This window comes from Bidens hawaiensis, unplaced genomic scaffold (genome assembly GCF_021521415.1).
Source record: "Bidens hawaiensis isolate Kalapana, Puna unplaced genomic scaffold, B.hawaiensis_p1.1 tig00020148_1, whole genome shotgun sequence".
Lineage (NCBI taxonomy): Eukaryota > Viridiplantae > Streptophyta > Magnoliopsida > Asterales > Asteraceae > Bidens > Bidens hawaiensis.
The window spans coordinates 218,425-237,204 of record NW_027493070.1 but is presented as its reverse complement, the minus strand read 5'-3'; the positions used below and the strand labels follow the sequence as shown (position 1 = coordinate 237,204).

At 42.3% G+C, this 18,780-nt stretch overlaps 1 protein-coding gene across 2 annotated transcripts; it reads right to left on the bottom strand.

The window, feature by feature from the left end:
- Positions 1-1,101: 1,101 nt before the first annotated feature.
- On the bottom strand, positions 1,102-16,623 carry LOC143560014 (aluminum-activated malate transporter 9-like). Of its 2 annotated transcripts, none has more exons than XM_077048421.1 (6): positions 16,233-16,623; positions 3,005-3,142; positions 2,652-2,915; positions 2,434-2,570; positions 1,991-2,137; positions 1,102-1,923 (listed from the first exon to the last, which is right to left on the bottom strand). In XM_077048421.1, exons 1-6 carry the CDS (start codon positions 16,588-16,590, stop codon positions 1,231-1,233), a joined length of 1,737 nt encoding a protein of 578 aa, XP_076904536.1. In that variant the 5' UTR covers positions 16,591-16,623; the 3' UTR covers positions 1,102-1,230. The 2 variants fall into 2 exon arrangements, with proteins under 2 accessions (XP_076904536.1, XP_076904537.1); XM_077048422.1 differs by lacking the exon at positions 16,233-16,623 and adding an exon at positions 4,559-4,786.
- Between the last annotated feature and the right edge of the window lie 2,157 nt (positions 16,624-18,780).

The following is an 18,780-nucleotide window of genomic DNA, read 5'->3' as shown; positions in this document are numbered from 1 at the left end:
TTCTTTCACTTTTCACCTAATTAGGGCCGTTCGAACCGTTCGTGACTTGAACTTGTACGCGGCTTGCTCGGAAAATCCTCGCTTGTTTTTTTGCTCTATTGTAAACAAGCCGCTCTGCTTGGTTCGGTTTATAAACGAGCCAAGCAACGAGGAAAGGCCTGCTCGGTTCGGTTCGACTTGAATATTTTTATTTTATTTTAAATTTATATATGAACAAATATATAAACATGTAGACAAACTAATAAATTGCAAGTATACATTTTTTACTTTCCTATTTCGTCAATATTATAGTATCAATAGTTCGATTCAAGTTTACATAATACTAAAAGCTTGTGTACATGCTTGTTATATCTCACTTTAAATTTCTTTCACCTAAAAAATTAAAACATATAAAACATTTTTCTAAAAACTAATAAATTGTTTACAAATTATATTATTTATAGCATTCAAGCTTGTTTCTTATTAAAATTTTTATAGTGAAAGAAATAAATAATACTCGAAAACCGCTCGATTCAATTTTGGCTCGTTTCGGTTTTCGCTATGTTCGAATTTCAGCCGTTCCGTTCGTTCGGTGCGGCTCCGCTCGTGAAGTGTGAACAACCCCTACGCTTAATTTTTATTTTGTCAATTTCACGCACCGGCTAAGCATTTACGTGCCGCAATTTGCTCATTTAACATTGTATTTTGAACTCATCTCATAACGCTTAGCCTTAAATCATCCGAAATTCATTCGTCTCGGCTAATGTTAAATTATATTAACTGGTTAATAAAAAAATTTCTTATTTTATAACAATATTTTTCGGACTCTACATTTTACGTCAAAATATAAACCGAAAACTGAAAATAACAGAACCAAACTCTTATGTGAAACGGAAACTGGAAAAAACAAAATTTCACTTCTTGTATGGTTTAGCCTAAAACCGACCCAAACCTTTAGATGTAAACCCCAGGGCCATACTCTCTGAAGCTCAAAACATATGTGCATACAACATTTTCTCTCAAGAAGCTCAAGAGTTGAGAGTACCATTTTCCGCACACACAAACTTATCGTTTTAAAGAACGCTCAAGCGCAGTTTTGAGCCAATATATGAAAACTTTTTTCTTCTCATGTTATCCCCATCTCTACAACAAACAAACTAACCACGATACGAAACACCAAACACAAACAAACACAAATTCTTCCAAAAAATATAAAACATTTCAATACACAAAACACAAAAAACCAAACAATCACTTAACCCCAATGCACTTCATCAGTCTAGTCCAAACACTAACCTTCGCTTTCGCTTCAACCACATTATTCACCGGCTCAGAAAACTTAGCCTTCTCGCTAAGCTCTTCAAACGCACTCACAAGATTCTGCAGCCTCGCTACAAACTCAATCAACAAAGAAGTAAACGTAGCAAGCGATAACGCACTCGCACTTTCATAAGTTTTCACTTCACGCACGTTTAATATCGTGTCACCAAGAATCGATAGTCTTGAAGGCCAATGCGTTTGTTGCTTCAACATATCTTCAGACGAGCCCCAGTGCACCAACGACGGGTGGTTTGACAAAGTGGTGATGTGGCGCTCAAAGGTTTTACTAGGAAGTGGCGGTTTTAGATTTGCTTCGCTTAACGAGTTTATAACGTTCGGTTTAATCTCTTCTTCTTTTAGTTCTTGAAGACGGTCCGCGTCTTCAAAGTCTTTTGGTTGTCTTCCTGCTGACCATTTTTCGGAGTTGACCAAGTGGTATGACTTTTGGTCAATCATCATTTGTAGCTCTTCTGCGGCTTCGTGCACTTTTTCGAGTAAGTTGATATCGGGATTTAGTTTTTCTAGCTTTTCGACTTTGTTTCCTAGCTCGCGTAATATTTTCGCACCTTCGGTTCCCACTTTTTGGATCTCGTTTTTGAACATGTTTCTCAGTTCAGCTGGTGCCTATTAAGGATTGCCACGTCAGCACGGATTGCCACGTCAGCAAAAGAGGGAAAAATTTTAAATGTACCTGAATTTCTGCGAGTATACAACCATGCATTGCCATGACCATAAAAGCACAGTGTCTAAGTGCACCGCTAACTTTCACATAGTTACTCCAAGGGTAGTTTAACATTCTGTAACGCCCGTGTGGCGGTTCCCAAACTGCAAAACTCATCTGCAAAATCAGAACTAAACGCGTTAAATTATTTAATTTCTTATAAATTATTATTAATTTCTTATAAATTACTTAAGATCGCTTTTTCCAGTTTTTGCTTGATAACATAATCAAAACCGAAAAAACGATTTTTTGAAAAAACATAAAACCATACCGTAAATTTTCAAAAAAATGTTTACAACATTTAACAAAACTTCCTAAACAATTGTGAAACTTGATTACTATTTAGTGACATACGTCTTTATAATAATATATATAAAAAAAAGAAATGAAAAGGTAAAAAACAAAAAGCATACCAAAGCGTCTTCTTGACTCGTTGACTGTACTGCAGACCGATAACCACTATAAAGCGGGTCATCGGACGCTTGATACACAAGTATTTTCGAAGGTATCCTTTCATATCCAAAATGCTGAAGGTAATTATTAACACAACCTATAAAAACATTAAGATTATTAATATAACTTTTTAAAATAATCTAAATGCGCATATACAAAAAAAAACAGGTTATATTACCTTCTAAAGAAGTCGCAACGCCCCTAAAATTCTTGACAACCAATTTATGCAGATCTTCACCGGCCCAAATGGGATACACACAAATATTTACAACTAAACACACACCAGCACCAACTGCAATTAACAGCAGCCGAGACACTGCTGTTTGAACAAAATGTGAAGTGCCCGATACGAGTACTATACAAAAAGTCAACATGAAGACCCTGAACCCGTATTCATACGCCTTCATTGATGGGTATAGTTTCACATAACTCGAAATAGAACCTGAAAACATCATCCCAATAATCGTAATCTGATAATCAACTCTCATGAAAATTAATATTATGAAAGAGGTATGAGTGTTGACTTTTGACCTGCCAAAAATATGCTGATCACAATTACAACCTCTTGCCATTGACCCGCCCACACGGATAATTGAGCAATGCCCAAGGCAAGAATGCCAGCCGAAAACGTCCCCAAAGCGCGATTGAATCCTTTGCTAAGTGTTGCTCCTGTAAAGATCCAAAACCAAGTTCAAGATCATGCTAAAAAAAGTTAAAAGACACGCGTTATGATGAATAAAGCTCATTGGTTTGCATGAAACCGGAAAAACCGATCCAAAACTGAAAAAACCAAGCGGTTTCGTTTTATGTTTTTGTAAAAACCTAACCGAATCGAATTTATAGATATTCAAGTTTTATTTTTTAGTGATTTATAAAAGTTTAATAAATAGGCAACTCAAATAATTTAACTCAAATGTGTAATAATCAATTAGTTATTAATAAAGAAAATGATTTAGGCCCAAATTCATTAATCTAGGCATTTTTTTTTGCTCAAATGTCAAAACCAAAAAACTAAAACCGAACCAAAAATCAAATTGAAAAACCGAAACCGAATGGTATCCAAAAATTCGAAACTCAATACATTATAAAAAATTTAATAAATATGTAACTCAAATGTATAATAATCAATCAATTATTAATTAACAAAATGAGTTTAGGCCTAATTTGGGCCAATTTTTTTTTTCGACCCAAAATCTTCAAGCACAAAGGGCAAAGCCGAAAGTTTCGGTTTGACGTTCAGTTTTAGCCCAAATCTGACCAAAACACCGAAACAGAACCGATTTCAAAAAATTCAAAAACTAAAGTTTCAGTTTTAGCCCAAACCCAACCCAAACTGAAAAACCAAAACCGAACAGTATTCAAAATTTCAGAACACAAAATCAAAGTTTTGGTTTTAGCCGAAAACCGATCGAAACCAACCGATTTTCAAAAATTAAAAAACTGAAGTTCGGATTTAGCCCAAAACCGAACCATGCACACTCTAAAGCTCAATCCTTTACACTTATTACCAACTCTAACCAATTCCCCCAACTCAAATTACCAAAACCCAAAGCTCAAAATCAAGAATTACAAATTACCGAAACCAAACCAAATCCAAACTGAAACCGAACGATTTTCAAAACTTAAAAAACCGAAGTTTCGGTTTTAGCCCAAAACCGACCCAAGCCGGTGCACGCCCTAGAAAAACCGAAAAAACTGAAACCAAAACCGAACAGCTTTCAAAAATTCAAAAACTGAAGTTTCTAACTTCTAAGTCTGGTTTCAACCCACAACCGACCCAAACCGAACCGTGCACACCCTAAACTCCTAAAGCTCAATCCTTTACACTTATTTCCTACTCGAATATCAAAAATCAAGTTTTAGCGCAAACCCGACCCAAACTGAAAAACCGAAACTGAACAATTTTCAAAATTTCATAAACTCAAATATCAAAGTTTCGGTTTTAGCCCAAAACCAACCGAAACCAACCGATTTTCAAAAACTAAAAAACGGTTTTAACCCAAAACCGAACCGTGCTCGCCCTAAAGCTCAATCCTTTACACTCAATTCCTACTCAAATCCCAAATTCAAGAAACTACAATTCACCTATACTGAACTCAAACACAACGATAACAGTCAAGATAGCCCAGATGGAATACTGGCTCATATACTGAAGCGGCTCTTTAAAGAATATAAGCACCGAAACAATGGCCAGTGCCAGCCCGGACTTGGCAGCAAAGATGAACTGCCTCGGGTCGGCCCGACCCATTTCCAAAACATTAACAAGAAACAACCCAACTCTGGCCCACAAGTTCTTGATTCGATCGGTGATTGAAACATGCTCCGTGCTGAAGCTCAGGTCTGAGTAATTGTTCTTTTGGGGTAGTAATCGTTCTTTGGATTTGGGTTCCAAATTACGTGCCATGTTTGTTTGATCAAGAATTTGTGATGATGAGACAGGGAATTTGAAGATTGATGAGATGGAAACAGTGGGGAGTATTTTATTATTATTATTATTATTATGGAAGAAAGATGATAATAATTTATTGGACTATTGGTTTTTATTGGTTCAAAGTATTTCATTTTTGCCGGCGCTGGTCTCAACTATCACTTTAACTGTCAACGATCCCAACTTTCACACATGTGTCTGCCACCAGTCCACGACTAACCGAGTACTAACTCCGTTATGTTTTAGCTGACGTGTCCATCCTACATGTTAAAAAACGTTGACGTGTCATTTTTGTTGCTGACGTGGCTTTTTCTAATAAAACAATAATAATATTATTATTATTATATACAAGTACCCCCCCAAACCAAATCCATTCAACCTAACTTTCTCCTTCCTTCTTTCTTCCTGTTTCTTACTCACCGTCACCACCACTCCGCCGCCGCCACCCACTCCCCGGCCACCTGCAACCACAGCAGCCCCCCCCTCTGTCGCTTCAGTTTCCGGCCTACCTTAATAACCACGCCGTCGCCGCCGCTCCAGAACGTCGGCCTCACCACCGCGGTTACGAATCCCGGCAAGTCGCACAGAGAACGAGAATCCACAGTTTCAACCAAATCAAATCCAACCAAATCTAGAATTGCCACCACCGTACAACTCCTCACAGACATCGGCACCACCATGCAATCATCATCCGATACCTCATCTCCTGACGGATCCAACAATCATCCACCACCGTACAACTCCTCACAGACATCGATACACACCGCCACCGCCACTGAAGCTCAGAATGTTAATAACTCAGGTTCGGTTACCGGAAACCATGGCGGTGGATTAGGAACAAGTTCGGTAGCTTTAGGATCGGTTAATTCGAGTCGGAAAGGCACCACGGAGGCTCCGGCTGCAGTTTCCCCAATTCGAGACAACCCTGGCTCCGGCAATCGGTGTCCGCTTCGGGAGATCCGGTTCGACTGCGGATTCGGGTTTGTGGAGGTCCGGTGTTGAGGTGATGGTACGGAGGAGTCTAGGGTTTGTGGGTATGAGTTTGATTTTGACTTTAATTTGCAGATTTGTGGATTTGTGAAGGAGGATAAGGACTTTTTGTTATTAATATACACGCAGACAGCCACGTCAACGTTTTTTAACACGTAGGATGGACACGTCAGCTAAAACATAACGGAGTTAGTACTCGGTTAGTCGTGGACTGGTGGCAGACACATGTGTGAAAGTTGGGACCGTTGGCAGTTAAAGTGATAGTTGGGACCAGCGCCGGCAAAAATGAAATACTTGGGACCAATAAAAACCAATAGTCCTAATTTAAATAAGAGGGAAATATCAGTTTTCGTTTACGTGGTTTGTTTAAATAGTTTTAAATTTATGATTTTTGTTCACGTGGTTTTATTTCAATTGTAATTAAACTCGAATTCACTAACCCCGTTAAGTCTGATCATTAAACCAATCAGCGTGTCCTTCACAAGGGACGGTTTTGTCCCTTTTTCCCCCTTTTACCCCAAATACGGCCCAGCCCCTCACGTGAGGGGGCTGGGGAATTAGGATTTGGGTTTATTTGGGGAGAAAAAGAACAAAACTGCCCCTCGCATGAAGGGCACGCTGATGGGTTTAACGACCAGACTTAACATTGTAAATGGATTCGGGTTTAATTACAGGTGAAATGAAACCACAACGAGTAATGAAAACAACATTTAACTATTTTATTATTTAAATAAAATGAGAAATTGAGAAGACTATTTATTATTTCCAGATCTATGATCCAAACCACTGGTGTCATGATATTCTTTTTACCTGAATTTTGGGTTACGGATAATCTTAGGGTCAAGTAGATGTTTCCCACGAGGGTTAGGTCCGGAAAAGATGGTTATTCTTCTGATGACCTGCAAAACAGACACCGTGAGCTCGTCACTAAGAAGGGGGGGTACCTCCTTGTGACCACCCTCCGGCGTGAGAATCAGACTAGATTGCTCTGAATATAAATGTATATTAAGAGAAATAGCTAGAGCAGATAAGATATGTGATGGTATAAGATAAGGTGATGATACCGTTCCAAGGTGTTAGAGTATTTATAGCCGAATGTAGGTTTCCAAGCAGGTACAGCCAGCTGTATAATATTCCTTTTCTACCAACTGTGGGCTACGCACGTGCCGTGCTGGTGGTTGTTGGGTAGGCAGCGGCTGATAGTGATATGGCCGGCTGTGTACTATTCCTTTTCCACCAACTGCAGGCTATGTACGTGCCACGATGAGGGTTGGTGAGTAGGCAGCGGCTGATAGTGACATTTTGTACTAGAGCGTGCTCCTCGTCGTACTGTTGTCAGTGAGCTGTCACCCTGTGATGGGCTGCTTTGGTCAGATCTTGTCTATTTTGTCCATACCTTGGCAGGTATAGTACAAAAGATCCTCCAGAAGCGTACGGACTGGCTCATTTGGGCGGGAGTATTCCCGCCTTGCTCATTCCTTCTTCAGGTGACATTACTGAATTATTGAGAGTTAGTGCCTTGTGCGTGTAGCCTTACTATTAGTGCGGGTAGCCTTCCCTGATGGCTTGTATCCGCAGCTGCGGGAACAGGCGGGATACTTCACCATTGGGAGGCTTTTCCTGCGGGAACAGCTGGCGTATGCGCGTAAGGTCTTCATCTCTCTGAGCATGGTGGGTCCTGCGGAACCAGTTGGTCTTTGCGCAGACGTCCCTCTTTAAGGTGAGTCTTGCGGGTCCAACTGGGCTCTGCTGGGACCTACCTCTTCAAGTCCCCCAGTCCAATGTTCTTCTCATGAATTGTTAATAAGTGAGGTGAACTTTTGGACTTGAGCAAGGGGTTTTGAAAAGGGTTTTTAGTTTTAAGGTTGTCCGTGGGATTCTTCCCGCGGTTTCCCTAATGTCACGTGCAGAAATTCCCGACTTTTCTGCTTGATCTTTGGGTATGATGCGGGTAGGTGTGTAACTTCCTCGTAAGTCAGGAGCGTTGAGTTTCACTTGTGTAGATTCTCCACGAGGTTTTGGTAGTTTGACATAGTGATCAATTATGTTAAACAACCAATTCCATCTTGGAGCTTCAAACAATCTAGTTTTCAACGTTCCTGCTATGCGGGGATGTTATTTCCCTTTCCACAAGCATGGCCCAGGAGATCCTTCTTGGTTTTAATTCCCTGCAAGTGCTAAGTATGTGAAGGGTTTCGCCTTGACACTGTACCCGCACTCGTCTTATAGTTACTTGACTTCCAAGGTATTCTTGGCTTCAATTCCCTGCAGGTGCTAAGTATGTGAAGGGTTTTGCCTTGACACTGTACCCGCACTTGTCTTACGATTTCTTGGTTACCAAGGTATTATTGGCTTCAATTCCCTGCAGGTGCTAAGTATGTGAAGGGTTTCGCCTTGACAATGTACCCGCACTTGTCTTACGGTTTCTTGGTTACCAAGGTAAGGGGGTATATTCCCTCTTATTTTTGAATCTTTGAATCTTTTTGAAATATAGATGTTTGTGCGGGTAGGACCGTCACTTTCACTTAATGACTTGCTTTATAAACGTTATATGACTTGCTCATGCATATTATAGTTTAATTTGGCACTTGTTTTGCCTCATAAACAATATATGATTCGCTCATGCATACTTTAGTTTAACTTAGCAATTTTCCAAGTGTTTTGAATAAGTTAACCTTTCGACGCGTGGTTGTTAATAGGTTAATGTTCAGTTTCCTCTATCATGATTGTGCGGGTAGGACCGTCACTTTCATTTAGTGGGATGACCAAACTTTACCTATAACTGACCTGCGTGAAGGTTTTTCTCATCTTTTCCTTAGAAATTTTTGCCGTTTCTTGTGTTTATGCGGGTTTTGCCGCCTTCCACACGCAACGACTTACTTCCCCACTTATTTATGCGGTGAATACCGGCATATCAGTGTTTTGAATAAGTATAAAGGTAAGGCTATCAACACAATGTGATAAAGGAGAATCATTTCCATTAGAAGTGGCTCTAGGCCTTTTCTTTATAAGTTTGGAATTGATCTACATGTAACATTTGCGTAATTGAGCTCCATTCCATGTTCTTGGGATGGGGGTGCCATCGAGCCTTTCGAGCCGGTATGCGCCCTTTCCCAAAACTTCTTTGATAATGTATGGCCCTTCCCAGACCGGGGCCAGCTTTCCTGGGCGTTCTTGGTTCGAAGCCTCGTTGTTACGCAGTATGTAGTCTCCGACATTGAAGTTGCAGAGTTTTACCCGCGTGTTGTAGTACTTTTGCATTTGTCGCTTGTAGTTCTCATCACGCGCTGCGGCTAAGTCTCTGCGTTCTTCGGTTAGCATAAGGTCTAACCGTCTTTCCGCATCATTGTCTTCTGGCTGAATCAAGACCCTTGGTGAGGGTAAACCAATTTCGACCGGGACCATGGCTTCAGTGCCATAAGTGAGGCTGAACGGGGTTTCTCCCGTACTGGCCTTTTTCAGCGTTCTGTTTGCCCAAAGGACGTGTGGAACTTCGTCCACCCAGCCGGATCTGTGTTCCAAGAGTCTTTTCTTTATGCCGTCGACGATGCTCTTATTTGCTCTTTCCACCTCACCATTACCCTGCGGGTGCGCCACTGAGGTAAAGGTGTGGGTGATTTGAAGTTCCTCCAGCCACTTTTGTAGCTTCTTGTCCGCAAAGTTGGTGCCGTTATCGCTCACCAAATTCTGGGGAAGTCCAAAACGGCAAATAATAAATTCCCCAATAAATTTTTTGATATGTTTTGCGGTTGTTTGGGCTAAGGGTTTTGCTTCTATCCACTTGGTGAAGTAGTCGATGGCTACCACTAGAAACTGAACGTTCCCTGCTGCTGTGGGAAATGGGCCTGTCACATCGATGGCCCACTTCTGAAATGGCCATGAAGAGGTGACTGGAACAAGTTCATTCTTCGGGCGATGCGTGTTGGGTGCGTAGAGTTGGCAAGACTTACACTTTATGATGTATGCCAGTGCATCCGTATGCATCCCCGGCCAAAAGTATCCCGCGTTATTTAGCTTAGCTACGACAGCGCGTGGACCTGCGTGTACTCCACAGATGCCCTCGTGCACTTCCCTTAGGAGGTAGCCAGCATCTTGGTTGTCCACGCATCTTAGGAGTGGGCCAAGAAAATTACGCCTGTAAAGGATGTCATCGATGAGTTGATAGTTCAGTGCTTTACAGCGTATTTTTCTTGCCTGTGTTTTTGACTCCGGTAGTATACCCGCCGCAAGGTAATTTATTATTGGTGTCATCCACGTTTCTGTGCCGGTTTGGATGACACAGATTTCCTTGTGCGGGACTGATGGTGCTCCAATTAGTTCAATACGGATGTCCTTTCCCAAGTGGGTGAAGGCTAATGATGCAAGCTTGCTTAACGCATCCGCAGATTTGTTTTCGCTACGCTTGACGTGTATGACCTTACAATCGTTAAAGTCGCGCATAAGGGTTTTTGCTTGTGCGAGGTACAGGGCCATTGTGTCGTTCACGGCCGTGTACGTCCCGTTTATTTGGTTGGCTACTAACATGGAATCCACGTGGGCTTCCAAGTTTTTCACTCCCATCTTACGCGCAATTCTCAGCCCGGCCAAGAATGCTTCATACTCCGCTTCGTTATTTGTAATTGGAAAATCCAGTCGAATAGCGTAAGTGTATTCTTGGCCTGCTGGGTTGGTTAGTTTCAACCCTGCGCCTGAGCCTTCGTTGCTGGCTGCTCCATCAGTGTAGAGTCGCCAGACATCATCGATGTCCTGTGCTGGAGAGGGTTGAGCCTCCTCCTTGCACTCTTTCTCCCGCGAAGCGGGGACTTCTGCAATAAAGTCGGCCAAGACCTGGCCTTTTATGGCTGGCCTCGGCTTGTACTTTATCGCGTATTCTCCCAATTCTATTGCCCATTTGGCTAGGCGTCCTGACAATTCGGGTTTGCCTAGAACGTTTGCGAGTTTGAAGTTGGTGAGAATGGTGATTGGGTGACCTTGGAAATATCGTCTTAGCCTGCGTGAAGCCTGTACAAGTGCTAAGACTAATTTTTCCAGGGTAGAGTACCGGGTTTCTACGTCTGTTAGGACACGGCTAACATAGTAGATTGGCATCTGGATGCCTTTTCGCTCTACTAGCAGGACGGCCCCGGTTGCTCTATCTGTGGCGGAAAGGTATAGGATTAATTCCTCCCCCGCTTCTGGTGCTGTGAGCGTTGGGAGTTCGATCAAGCGTGACCGAATTTCCTGAAAAGCTGCTTCCGCTTCTGGTGTCCAGCGGAAGTGCGTTTTCTTTAAACAGTTTCTCAATGTGGACACGAATGGGAACGACCTATCCGCATGGTTTGCCAAAAAGCGGTTAAGTGCGACTTGGCGTCCATTCAGTGTCTGAGCTTGCTTGATGGTAGTAGGTGATTCCATTTTGATAATGGCTTCGACCTTTTCAGGGTTCGCTCTGAAGCCATCTTTAGTAACAATGACTCCTAAGAACTTCCCTTCTTCCATCCCAAAGGAACACTTGCTCGGGTTGAGCTTCATGTTTATCTTTCTGAGCGTGTTGAAAGTTTCTTCGATGTCTTTCAACATCGTTTCTGGGTCAGTGCTTTTGATGACCAAGTCATCCATGTAGACTTCCAAGTTCCTCCCAATTTGGGCATGAAACTCTTTGTCCATCAGGCGTTGGTATGTGGACCCGGCATTCTTAAGTCCGAATGGCATCATTTGATAACAAAATGTGCCATCGGGCGTCCGAAATGCGGTTTTGTCCTGATCGTCAACGGCCATGTGGATTTGATGGTACCCCTTATACGCATCAAGGAAGCATTTAAGGCGAAACGGTGCTAACGAATCTACCTTAAGATCAATTTCGGGTAACGGGTAACAATCTTTGGGGCATGCTTTGTTTAAGTCTTTGAAATCTATGCACATGCGCCATTGTTTGTTAGACTTCGGTACCATGACGGGATTTGCAACCCATGTTTGATATCTGCTAACGCGTACGATGCCCGCGTCAAGGAGTTCCTTGACTTGGGTTCTACACGCGTTAGCTTGTTCCGCCCCCATTACTCTGCGCTTTTGTATGACTGGCGTAAAAGCCGGGTCACACTTGAGCTTATGCTCTGCCTTACTTCGAGGTACACCAGTCATGTCAGCTGGTGTCCACGCGAAGATGTCAGCGTTTTTCTGTAGTAAGCGTTTGAGTAAGGTGCGCGTAGGATCAGTGACTGTTGGGCCAATGGTAACAGCCTGGTCAGGGTATTTGCCCTTGAAGGCCCATTCTTCTGGTTCGGTGATGGTTGGTTTAGCCATTTTTGGTTTGGGTTTTGATGAGACAGATGCGATGCATACCTGGGGAATACCGGTGATCATCGCTACACCCTCAGCTGTTGGCCATCCCATCATGCCGTGGACTGAAGATACCACGGCATTGAATCTTGCCATCCCGTCTCTCCCGAAGAGAATGTCGTATGTGTGGTGTGGCTTCCTCATTACGACAAAGTCCACGTCTTCTGTGCGGGAGTGTTTCCCGTCTGTGAGAATGACGGGGAAGGATAGGATACCCAGGGGGGTGTTTGTGCTGCCGTCGAACCCTTCCATCGAGGCGTAGACCGTTTCCAAGCGTTCCTTGTCTTCGTCGTCTAGCTTGTCGAAGAACTGCCTGTACATAACCGTTGACGAGGCGCCGTTGTCAGCAAGAGTGCGGGAAGTGATGTAGTGCCTCAGCTGGCTTTTGATGACGATAGGGCCTTCTTTGCTGGGTCCTCCTGGCACTCGCGGGAAGCGCACCTCAGCTTCCTTCCACGCGCATGGTTCTGTCGTTCGTCTTTTTCTTCCTCTGACGTTACTATGAACCATGTGGATGCTGATGTCAACGGGCTTTCGTCCGTTGCTTTTGTATCGGTTATCATTCTTCCCTCCATTCTTGATTGATGCCACAAGGTGTGTAAGTTTTCCATCCTTGATGAATGTTTCAACAATATCCCTCAAGGATATACACTCCTCAGTGGTGTGACCCTTTGTCCCGTGAAAGTCACAGGATTTGCTCTGATCCGCGTTATGTCGCTGCCGGACCATTGGAGCTTTTTGCCATGGGAGTTTTTCGGTGGCAAATATCTCCGTGACGCTTTTGGTGAGTGGCGTCCACCAGGGGTTTCGGCTTGATGGGTGCGTGTTATCCCTTCCGCCTACTAGAGGGCGAGAGCTGGATGAGGTGTCAAAGTTTACCCTTGACTGCCAAATACCTAGCTTCCTCTTTTTGTTTTGCCGGGCGGTCCGATCGTTGTTTTCTCTAGTCCTCTGCGTGTAGAGGTTTGTACTCTGGGGAAGATCCCTACCCAGTTGCTTCTCCGTTTCGGCAAAGCGCTTGGCCGCCGTCATGATGGCATCCCATGTGGATGGCATGCCGTCTTTACCCGTTAACGTGCGGATAAGCTCTGGGTATTCGGCGCCCTGGATGAAAGCGGCGCGAACAAGATCTTCGCTTATGGTGCCCAGACTCAGCTTTTTCGAGTCGAAGTGAGTGATGAAGTCTAGTAAAGATTCATCCTCTTCTCTAACGCAGTTGAGGATCGTCCACTGCTCTTCAGTATATTTCCTCTGTTGGCTGAAGTGCTGGCTGAACTTGTGTTGGAAGTCCGCCCAATCATAGATGTGGTGGACCGGTAAACGATCAAACCACGCCCTGGCCGCTCCAACCAGCGTCATCTGGAACATATAACACCACGTGGGTTCCGTCCAGTTGCTGACGGTTGCCCCCGCTATGAATCTGTTCAAGTGATCATCTGGGTCGGATATACCATCATAAGTGCCGATGTTGGACATCGGTTTGGCACTCTTCGGGGCGATTGCTTCCGCAATGTCCCTTGCAAACTTGGACGTTCCCGCATTTGCAACAGTTGGTCTAAAGGTTTTGGAGAAGTCACGTGGGTTTCCCCCCGCGTTCCTTGGTTTGAAGGTTTCTCCAAAATTCCTTCTTGGTTGGAAGTCCGTTTCCTTGCGCTTCCCTTTCACCCTATGACGAGGGTTTGCGTCACTGTCGGACTCCTCCCAATCATCATCCAAGTACTCGCACTCATTGCTCATGTTGAGCTGTTGTCGAGTGCTTCCGAATTCGTCAGCCTGTTGGACTGAACGTAAGCGTTCATCCAACTCAGCTTGGAATTCCTTCTGACGTGCTTCCGCCCACGCTTTAGCTTGATCAAGTGTTTGGCGGGGGAGCCTCGTCTGTTGTCTCTCCAACTGGGTATCGGTGAATCCCAGTGAAGGATTGTTTACTGCACTTGCCCCGGCTTGGGTAACCGGGGTAGTGTTCGTAAAAATTGTGTACTTGCCGGTGTTCCCCCCAGTAGCTGGGGTTGTGGTTACCGAGGTTTCTTGGTCACTCGCTGGCCTTGGCACCGGAGTAACCTTAACCATCTTTCCAGAGGTTTTGAAAAAACTGAAAAAGAATTAGTTCTAGCTTTTATGCACGGATGGCACCAATGAAGAAACACTAAGTTACCCCGGCAGATTACGGATAATCTTAGGGTCAAGTAGATGTTTCCCACGAGGGTTAGGTCCGGCAAAGATGGTTATTCTTCTGATGACCTGCAAAACAGACACCGTGAGCTCGTCACTGAGAAGGGGGGGTATCTCCTTGTGACCACCCTCCGGCGTGAGAATCAGACTAGATTGCTCTGAATATAAATGTATATTAAGAGAAATAGCTAGAGCAGATAAGATATGTGATGGTATAAGATAAGGTGATGATACCGTTCCAAGGTGTTGGAGTATTTATAGCCGAAGGTAGGTTTCCAAGCAGGTACAGCCAGCTGTATAATATTCATTTTCTACCAACTGTGGGCTACGCACGTGCCGTGCTGGTGGTTGGTGGGTAGGCAGCGGCTGATAGTGACATGGCCGGCTGTGTACTATTCCTTTTCCACCAACTGCAGGCTATGTACGTGCCACGATGAGGGTTGGTGAGTAGGCAGCGGCTGATAGTGACATTTTGTACTAGAGCGTGCTCCTCGTCGTACTGTTGTCAGTGAGCTGTCACCCTGTGATGGGCTGCTTTGGTCAGATCTTGTCTATTTTGTCCATACCTTGGCAGGTATAGTACAAAAGATCCTCCAGAAGCGTACGGACTGGCTCATTTGGGCGAGAGTATTCCCGCCTTGCTCATTCCTTCTTCAGGTGACATTACTGAATTATTGAGAGTTAGTGCCTTGTGCGTGTAGCCTTACTATTAGTGCGGGTAGCCTTCCCTGATGGCTTGTATCCGCAGCTGCGGGAACAGGCGGGGTACTTCACCATTGGGAGGCTTTTCCTGCGGGAACAGCTGGCGTATGCGCGTAAGGTCTTCATCTCTCTGAGCATGGTGGGTCCTGCGGAACCAGTTGGTCTTTGCGCAGACGTCCCTCTTTAAGGTGAGTCTTGCGGGTCCAACTGGGCTCTGCTGGGACCTACCTCTTCACCTGTTTTTTGGGCAGCCGCCATCTTTTCAGTTGGTAATAAATAACGTATACGTTTAGTAACTTTTACTTTGGTTAAAAATGCAATCTCGTTTCAACAGAGGTTTACTTCGGAAAAATATATATAGACAAACATTTTTATAAGTAATTTTCAGTTTTATATATAAATATGTATATTTTGGCTGGAAACGATTGGAATTTCACTGGAAACTCCTGAATTTGGCCAGAATCTCGTCAGAAACCGCAGACTAAGTCCGATTAATCGCAATTTTGACCGGATTTGACCATTGACTGATTAATTGGCCAATTAGCCTAAAATTAATCAGTAGGGTGGAGATTAACGATCCCGATTAATCGACGCCTAGTCGGGATTTTTACAACAATACCAGTAGGTATGAATATCGTCAAATAAAGGATAGACTGTTCTTAGAAGGTAATATTTGATTTTATATTAACTTTTTTTCCTTTTTTACACCCTAAGTCTTAATTATTAATTAACATTGAATGCCATTCTAAAAATTGCTAATATCAAATCAAATATTAGGTTGTTCAATTTTTCCATAACAAATGTTGGCCTATTAAATGGCAAGAGCGTCACACGGGTTGTGCTGGGTACACCGCCACAACCCAATCAAGTTCCTTTGACGGGTTGGTTTGCAAGTTCATGAACCCGAAGAAGTGGAGCAAAAAGAAAAAAAAGACCCTTAAAAGATATATTTTTATACCTCTTTATTTTTACACTATAAATACACAATTTTTTTAAACTTATTCAAATAAAAGGGCACATAAAAAAAACCCCACATCCTAAAAGCGAAAACCGTCAAGGCCAAAGGTTCAAGCTAGCCAAAACGAACCATTTCCACCCCAAAACCTATACAAATATCACTACATATGTAATAACGGAATCATGACTTACCTATGCTAAATTCGAAGACGACGATGACAGTAAGGATCGCCCAGATGGCATGTTGACCCATATAATTAAACGGTTCTTTAAAAAACGCAAGAACACAAACGATCGCAAGTGCCAAACCCGACTTAGCAGCAAAGATGAACTGCCTAGGATCATCAAACCCCATCTCAAAAACATTGACTAGAAACATTTTAACATCGGTCCACCACTTTTTAACTCGATCATAAACCGACACATCTTCCTTACTAGTCATGGACTCAGGAAAGAACCCCCCCAGCTCGGAATTACCCTTTCGAGATAACAATCTTTCCTTGCTTTTGTCTGCGAAAGTACGCGACATGGACCCGAGATTGGATGCCATATGTGGGATGGATTGGATTGGATTGGATTCAAGAGTTGTGATGGGAGAGTGATATGAAGATGGATTGGGTAGTGATCATAGAGTAGTTGTGGAGGACCATTATTATTGTTGTTGTTATTATTATTATTGTTGTTGTTGAAACATAGTTTAAAAATGAATGAATGAATAAAAGAGTACAACTGCCTTTCAAAAGACAAATGTTAGTTGACTTTAGATCTGTGATCCAAACTGCTTAACCACACATATCTTGAATCTGTTACATCTTGGGCTTGCCTTTTATTATTATTATTATTATTATTATTATTATTATTATTATTTTTATTATTATTATTATTATTATTATTATTATTATTATTTTGTTTTTACAACCGCCAGTAAGATATGATTTTATCTAGAGTAAATTTTAAAGAATTGAATTTTAGTAGTTATATTTTATTAACACTTTTAAATTTTACTTTTGATGGCAAGGGTCACTAATTTTGTCGCTTTAAAATTTAATATATATATATTTATATATATATATATCAAGATAAATATTCGCATGAGTCAACTGTGGCTTTTATTCATGTGGTTGTCCAAATTTGCGGTTTTAGTCCAATATTTTCAAATTTGCGATTTTCGTCACCGTGCTTTCATTTCACTTGCAATTAAACCTGAATTCACTAATCCCATTAATTCTGGTCATTAAACTCATCAACGTGTCCTTAACGTGAGGGGCAGTTATGCCTTTTTTTTTTCCAAAATACACCCGGCCTCTTATGTGAAGGGGCTTGGGATTAGGACTGGGGTTTATTTGTGGAGAAAAATAACAAAACTGCCCCTCACGTGAATGACACATTGATGAGTTTAACGACCAGACTTAATGGGATTAGTGAATTCGGGTTTAATTGCAAGTGAAATGAAACCATAGCGACGAAAATCGCAAATTTGAAACTATTTGACTAACACCACATATTTATACAAACCACATTAACTAAAACCATCATCCCAGCGCAACACGCCAGATGTGTTACCAAGTTATTTCATAATTGTGGATAATGAGCCGTATCATGTCATTCGTGTTATTCACATGTTAACATTTAATTGTATTAAATGTATCATGCTATATTATTTATGTTATTGTACAAGGTACATTTAGTCGTTTTAAACATGTTGAGTTGTATAATTCATTTATTAAACATATGACCAACATTCCAAGTTTCCAACAACCTCAACGAAGTGAGGCCCAACAAGACAGCGAAATTGACTGCCAGCCCACTTGTATAATGCAGGCCCATCTGCCCAACCAATAATAATTTAACTAAACATATTCTTACTTATCTTGGTTTAGAGGTGCACAAACTTTGTATTTTTAGAACCCGAACCGAGTAGGAACTGGTTTTGGGTATGTTCAACAAAAACTAAAATCAGGTCAGGTAGGAGCCGGTTTCAGGTATAGTCGGGTATTTGACCGGGTTTTTTTCGGATTTCGGGCCGGGTCAGGTTAGTTTTGACCAGGTAAAGGTGGAACCGGTTTCGACGGGTCTAGGTCGGATCCAGTTTCAAGTACGAGTCCAGGGAGAAACCCAATACCATTTCACGAGGTGCATTGCCAAAATTTCATGCGGGGCCATATGGATTAGATTGTAATATCTTGATGGTTAAGTGGTGTGAGTGGGACCACTCCAAAAGGGTTGTGGTCTCAAAACTTTAATGATTCATTTTTTATTTTTTATAGAACGGCAACTTTCTATTTGTGTTTAGGCCACCGTATTCCTCAAGTTAGAGAGTCCGTTGTCTCACTTTGGTCAGACTATATTATCTTAACCGGACCCATGCTGACATCAGAGTTTGGCTTTGGGCGTTCCCCTGAAAACCATACTGCTGACTGTCACTTGACAGCCATTGTATCCCCACAGGAGTAGAACAAAAGGTGAAACAAAAACCTAGAAGAGCTCGAGATTCGAACTGACAACCATGCAAGGAATAACTAAAATCCTTTTCATGGTACTGATCTTTCATTTTCATTTCTATTATGTATTTAATGATTCATGGTACTAATCTTCATTTTCATTGCTATTATGTGTTTAATGTAATAAGGATTATGCAAAATATCATCCTTCAAAAAAAGGAAAAAAATGAACCTTTTATTTAATTTCGATATATTTTAAGTTTTAACGGTCTCCATTCTCCACATGTTAAATTGTGGTG

Bases quoted from the DNA above. Each gene is read 5' to 3' on its own strand.
- LOC143560014 (XM_077048421.1), bottom strand. From the start codon at position 16,590: ATGGCATCCAATCTCGGGTCCATGTCGCGTACTTTCGCAGACAAAAGC. The intron at 2,138-2,433 runs GTATGCTTTTTG...CTGATTTTGCAG, and splicing joins CGAGTCAAGAAGACGCTTTG to ATGAGTTTTGCAGTTTGGGA. The intron at 1,924-1,990 runs GTACATTTAAAA...AATCCTTAATAG, and splicing joins GTATACTCGCAGAAATTCAG to GCACCAGCTGAACTGAGAAA.